The following is a 7,082-nucleotide window of genomic DNA, read 5'->3' on the forward strand; positions in this document are numbered from 1 at the left end:
TGTCATACACTGCCCTCTGGCATATGGAGTATGGGTCTGTCACAGGTTTTCCTGTGACACTGGGCTGGGCAGACATCTCCGAAATCATTGGAGCACTTTTGCAAATAGGCTCTATCTTGACAAACCGACCAGATATCTGAAGATTAAATCTCTACATTCTCGGCTAAAAAGATATTTAAAGTGTATTTGTCGACATACAAACAGGGTATTTAAAGGCAAGTTCAGTTAGTTAGAGAAATGCCCAATAAAAAGAATGGCCACCAGGCCAAAGCAATGGTTTTCACTTGAACAGCATTAACCCCAGGCTGGCAGATAAAATTGGGTGAGGCTGGCAGATAAAATTAATTCATGAAGACAGCCGCAGGGTCAGGACTGCCAAAATGAATTAAATAAATACATCATTAAATAATTGATTAAATGTGTCAAAAATTAAATACAATTTGAAATTAATAAATACATAATTTATTCAGTGTTTTGAATGAAATTAATGGGCATTTAATTAATTATTTAAACATTTATTTAATTAATTAGTTTCAATTAAAAACATTTATTTTCATTTCAATTTTAATTAATTAATGACAAATTTAATTATTTATTTAATAGCGTATTTTATTTGTTTATTTCGTCACTCCTGGCCCTCCATACCGCGCACGTCCTCTTATATAATACAAAGTATGCGCTGGTTGATTAGCTGTTACTCAACTTGCTCTGCTGCTGCTGCAGTGATACAGAGGTGAAAGAGCTGGAGAGAGGAGGTGAGGGGAGGTAGTCTCACGGAAGAAGAAGAAAAATATGGGCTCAAAATGTGGTCATAAATATGTTGTACTTGTAAATCAGTTTTTTGCTTGTAAATCAGGATTTGTATGTGTAAAAAGAATTTGTGTGTGTGTAAAAAAGATTTGTATGTGTAAAAAAGATTTGTGTGTGTGTAAAAAAGATTTGTATGTGTAAAAAAGAATTTGTGTGTGCGTAAAAAAGATTTGTATGTGTAAAAAGAATTTGTGTGTGTGTAAAAAAGATTTGTATGTGTAAAAAAGATTTGTGTGTGTGTAAAAAAGATTTGTGTGTGGACTTAGCCAAAAAAACCCTGCAAGTTACAAGTACGCATTTTGACCCTATTTTTCTTCCTTTCATCTGATTGGTCAATGTCATGTCAATCACAAATGTAACAATCCAATCAGAGAACAGATGGGTTTGCCTGTCGGAGGGGTGCTTTTTTTTTTTAACTGCAGGTCTTTGAAGGGAATAAATGCCCTTTTACATGCCAACCCAGCGTTTCCCTTCATCACCACGAAGGAAAACAGTCTGTGGTCGTCTGAGTTTGGTGAGTTTTGTGTCACAGGTTTACGTGCTTAATACAGGGACTTCCACAGCCTTTTCAACAGCGCTGCGGACCGCGGGGCGGGGCAGTGTTTTGGAAATGACAGTCTTCATTACAAAGCTTTCTTCGTTATGAATTAGCATACAGGTTTTTATTGAACATTTGAAGAACTAGCAAAAAACCCCAGAAACTCTTGTAGAGGACATAAAGTCAGAGATAGAAACGACAAGGAGCAGGTGCATCTAGTACAGGTAGAGCTGCTGCAAAAACCCACAGAGCCCAGCAGCCAGCGCAACAAATTCTGGATCCTTAGCTTTTAGTTAGCATTAGTAGCACATCCTGCTTCCGATGTGAAAGGACTTTTATGCTGCGCACTGTGACTCACAGCAATGGTCCCGGGTCAGCCCTGACTTTGTGTTAAACTAATCCTAAAGTAATAATGGTATTTCTAACCACTGACATACCACAACTTTATCCTTTCAACAGCTGCTGAAAGTTAGGGGACCTAGCTGCTATCGGATATTTATATAGAGATCCTCCAGCTTCAAACTGTATTACCCTTCAAGGACCTGCAGTTCAAAAAAGCGCCCCTCCGACAGGCAAACCCATCTGTTCTCTGATTGGATTGTTACATTTGTGATTGACATGACATTGACCAATCAGATGAAAGGAAGAAAAATAGGGTCAAAATGCGTACTTGTAACTTGCAGGGTTTTTTTGGCTAAGTCCACACACAAATCTTTTTTACGCACACACAAATATTTTTTTACACATACAAATCTTTTTTACGCACACACAAATCTTTTTTACACATACACATCTTTTTTACGCACACACAAATCTTTTTTACACACACAAATCTTTTTTACACACACACAAATATTTTTTTACGCACAAAACTTTTTTACACACACACAAATATTTTTTTACACATACAAATCTTTTTTACGCACACACAAATCTTTTTTACACATACAAATCTTTTTTACGCACACACAAATCTTTTTTACACATACAAATCTTTTTTACGCACACACAAATCTTTTTTACACATACAAATCTTTTTTACGCACACACAAATTCTTTTTACACATACAAATCCTGATTTACAAGTACAAAACTGATTTACAAGTACAAAATATTTATGACCACATTTTGAGCCCATAGAAAAACACTACGAATAAAAAAAACTCTCCATCACTCTCAGCTCTGCACACACACACACACACACACACACACACACACACACACACACACACACACACACCTGTGGCTACAGCGTCTTCCACTCGCTCACGGCCACAGTTGTGTAGTTACCTTCCACAAAGCGCAGCCTGCACACCAAACTAAAGTTTTCTGACGTGCAGCCTACCTGATATGCCCGCGCCGACCACTATAACGTCGTAGGTGTTGCTGGGTGTAGTCATGTTGCTGGGTGGTGTGTCTTCTTTCCCCTCTTTGCTGTGTCAGCTCATTACCGAACGTAGGGTGCGCATCTGGATTAAAAAGCGCCGGGCAGGCCCACTCCCTGCAGAGACCGCCCACCCATAGTAAAGCCCTGCCCTGTGGACAGGGAAGACCATTAGGGGAAAACATTTTATGGAATAATAATAACAATAATAACAACAACAACAACAACAATAGTAATAATATTTTAAAACTTACTATTGACTCAAATTTTACTAGGAAATTGAAATACACAAAAACACGTAATTCATTCATCCACGTATAATAATAATTCATTCATAATTCATTCATTGTCTTTTTCTCCTTTGTACTTTTGTTTTATTTCCATCCATTTATTTATTTATTTTTGGCAAAATCCCCGAATTTGTCTTACTCACAGGGAATTACATTTCCGTGGCTCTGTGTGTCTTGTTTTTTTGTTCTTTCCACTTGCTTATAATTATTGTTAGCAAATTTTAGGAAGTCCCATGGCCTGTAGGGAGTTTACTCTTAACTTTTTTTTTTAATGAATTTGCATTATTTCTAAAAGCACAGACGTCCCTGATGATGGTGCCGTCTGACCAAAGGCCCTTTTCTTATCAGCAGAGTACTATATCATAGCAGGCTGGGTTTTCAAGTTTAACAGTCATCTTCATTTACACAAAGCTAAGGGGAGGATGAGGTTCATCCAAAGAATACATCTGGTTGCACAAAGAGACAGAACAGCTTTATACTTGCTATGATAGCTCCTATCGATCTATAAAAAATTCCCATTTCACTGAATGAAAAGATCCTGACTAATTGTGTAGGATACCCAGGAATCTCTCAGCATAGTTATTTTATCTCATTCTCAAGGGCACTGGTATTGCCTCATGTGCCCAGCCTCACACAAATATAAAAAAGAAAAAACACTGATGATTACACATGAAAAACAATGGATTAAATCAGCAAATTAAGTAAACAGTAAAACATTAAAGTAAATAAACTTTTACTTCTTCTATATTAGGAAACCTCCTACAAAAATGACGCTTCTTTTTTATGACTTTGTCCCCTCTGTCTTTTAAAAATTCAGTAGCATTATCATACATGATGCATGCAACCACTGAGTGGCTTCATGTTGTATTCTTTAGTTTCTGTTGACCTCTTGTGGTTGGTTTGTCACACCTAGCTAAAAACTGATGTCTGCACACACCATGTGGAGTGCACACACCATGTGGAGTGCACACACCATGTGGAGTGCACACACCATGTGGAGTGCACACACCATGTGGAGTGCACACAGTCACATCATGTGCCGTTACCAGTGTTGGGGCCATTTGCCATATAACTTAGTTATGTTTCAGCTAAACTTGCTCAAGGCTTTCTTTTGCATAAACTTCTCAATACAAGACTAGCTTTGTATTTTGGGACATAAGTATTTTACATTTTGGGTAGGGCTAGTATCACCTCATGTCCCCCTCTGGACAGTCCCATGGTCTGATAGATAATCCATATTCTGATGTCAGTCGCCAAGCTCATTCTATAAACCTTAATCCTAATATTTATTTATAGAATACACTACCAAAGTCCCACACTAACATGTCCATGTCCTTCCAGGCATCAGGGTAGTCTGGAAAAAAAGTGAAGTTTAATGTTCAGAATTTACAATGACATGTTACTGAGAATAAACTTATCCAAGGATGCCAAGGTGTTGCAGTGCTAAAACACAGAGACAACCTTGGGTTAATTTAAAATCGACAATTGAGCTGAGCCCATGCCAGAGTATGGGGAGAAAATGGAGAGAACCGATGGAGACACAGCGATACAGAGACCTCTGATGCATACTTGCCAACCTTGAGACCTCAGAATTAGGGGCTGAAGGAAGAACAACACTCGGTGTTTATGCTCAATCACAATCACTTTAATCAACACAATTCTCATTATTCCATACAAAAACTTTGAGCATTACGGGAGATTTGCACAGGAGAGTGTCCGGCAAAATCTCGAAGTGTCTGACCGTTTCTCACATTCTTATAGCTTCGGCCCCCCTCCAAACTAAGCATTCACATTCTTTCTCTCTCTCAATGAGCCTAAGTTAGGACCTTGGCTTCCTGTGCAGTATGTTTTGTTCTTTCTAATCAGTCAAATAAGGCCATGATTCTCTGCAAACAGTATTTCTTATAAATCAGCAGTATAATGCATCATAAAACAGTGTAATATCCCATTCCTGTTTTTTCTCAGAATAAACAATGAATTAATTTTATTACATGTACTTGGGGATTTTCATAGCTCAGCAGCCAAGATCAAAATCCACTGGGGCAGTTCCAGCAGCACACAATGACACACAGAAATCAACAATCTAGGTGCCTGCTGGTCCCTCTCTAGTCTAAACAACAGTGTTTCAGTAGCTTTCCACTAGAAGATGGTCCCCTGTTATCTACTTTCTCCCAGGTAAGCGTGAGCGAGAGTCTACAGCATTCTACCCCCCAAGGACACATAGTCTAATGCCTTTATTTTCAGGGCCGTGTCCACTTAATACTACACTACATGGTTATATGGCATTTTAGTTAATTTAAAGCATAGAATTGAGACACTTCAAATAATTTAATCCCAACAATATATACAAAAAACTTCAACTTTAAAGTGTTTATTTATCGGATAAAATAAGTTATTACTGTCCTGTCACCGTTATTATTGTCAGGGGTGTTCAAATCCACAAGCTAAGAAATACAGAACAGAAACCAAAACACTAGTAACCATGAACCAAGAAGAAAACAGACAAATAAACAATAATACAAAATCAAAACACTGGGCCACAGGCCCAGGACTGTAACAAATGCAGTCCAATACAGCATCAGCAGTAACTCTCTGATCACACAGTGTGAATTGTGTTCTTGTAATGTATCAGTGATGCTGTATTCTGTCTTTTAAAATTATTAAAATTCCTCATTGTGTGGCACTATACTCGATGAAAACAGTGCCTGTATTCTTAAAGCATCTGAAGACTGGGTTAGGTAATATTATTATATATTATAACAGCTCCTAGGGAAGCAATTTAATCAGTCCTTGGCATTTTGATGTTTTGGAAAAAATCCAACACTAAATTATTTTCCTGAAAATTCCTGTTACATTAAATGATGATGTGTATTTGTGGAGAATGCTGTGCTGGTGGCTGTATGAATGTGGTGGACAGGTGAGGGACTACAAAGCACTACAGACCAAAGGAGTTGGTGGGAAAGTGACCATGACATAGCAGGAAGTGTTTTAATCTCCAAACGTGTCTGTAATATTTGATATGCAGGATAAGCTCCAGCTATATCCTCAATCTTTAGTGTTCACTATGCACTGCTTCAGTGGGAAACAGAGGTGTGCACAGTGTGGTGTTTTGTCAGCAGAGCAGCAGAGGCCCAACATGAGTTTGGTAACAAAGCCTTAAAATGTCAAAGAATGCTGACAAAGGGACCAGACAAGGAACGATTCAGAAGACCCCTATGAGAAGACCACCAAGGGAACAGTTCACCCTGCCTGGGATAGGGTTACCGGGGCTCCGCCCTGGAGGCAGGCCCAGGGAAGGTGCCTGAGGGCGAGCATCTGGTGACCAGGCCTTCGTCCATGGGGCCTGGCCAAGCACAGCCCGAAAAAGGGACATGGGCCCATCTTCCTGCAGGCCCGCCACCCAAAGGAGGCACCGTAGGTGCAGAGCGCGGCCAGGAGTGGAGGCCCTGGCTGATTGAGCCTCAGCTACCAAGACTGGCAATTGGAACATGCAATGTCACCTCTCTGGTGTGGAAGGAGCCTGAGTTAGTGCGTGAGGTTGAGAGGTACCGGCTAGATATAGTTGGACTTCCCTCAGTGCATGGCTCTGGAGCCAGTCTCCTGGAAAGGGGCTGGACTCTGTCTCAGTCTGGATTTGCCCCTGGTGAGAGGCGGCGGTTTGGTGTGGGTATCCTAATATCCCCTCGGCTTGCTGCCTGTACGTTGGGGTTTCTCCCAGTGGACGAGAGGGTTTGTTCCCTGGGGAATGGTTCCTGACTGTTGTCTGCGCTTATGCGCCGAGTGGCGGTTCAGAGTACCTGGCCGTCTTAGAGTCCCTGGGTGGGGTGTTGGAGGTTGCTCTACCTGGGGACTCTGTTGTCCTACTGGGAGACTTTAATGCTAATTTGGGCAACAACAATGAGACCTGCAGGGGTTTGATAGTGAGGAACGGTTTCCCGGATCTGAACCCAAGTGGGGTTTTGTTGTTGGACATCTGTGCAAACCATAGTTTGGCCATAACCAACACAATGTTTGAACATAAGAATGTCCATAAGTGCACATGGCACCAGGACACTTTAGG

The 7,082-nt window shown here is 40.3% G+C and overlaps 1 protein-coding gene across 1 annotated transcript in view; it reads right to left on the minus strand.

The window, feature by feature from the left end:
* Window positions 1-2,785, minus strand: part of LOC134645334 (amine oxidase [flavin-containing]-like) — a 30,216-nt gene extending 27,431 nt beyond the window's left edge. Inside the window, exon 1 of the mRNA XM_063498734.1 lies at window positions 2,694-2,785. Coding sequence (XP_063354804.1) covers window positions 2,694-2,748 — 55 coding nt within the window. The 5' untranslated portion in view covers window positions 2,749-2,785. The remainder of the gene's footprint in view (window positions 1-2,693) is intronic.
* Window positions 2,786-7,082: the final 4,297 nt, after the last annotated feature.

This window comes from Pelmatolapia mariae, linkage group LG16_19 (assembly GCF_036321145.2).
Source record: "Pelmatolapia mariae isolate MD_Pm_ZW linkage group LG16_19, Pm_UMD_F_2, whole genome shotgun sequence".
Classification (NCBI taxonomy): Eukaryota; Metazoa; Chordata; class Actinopteri; order Cichliformes; family Cichlidae; genus Pelmatolapia; species Pelmatolapia mariae.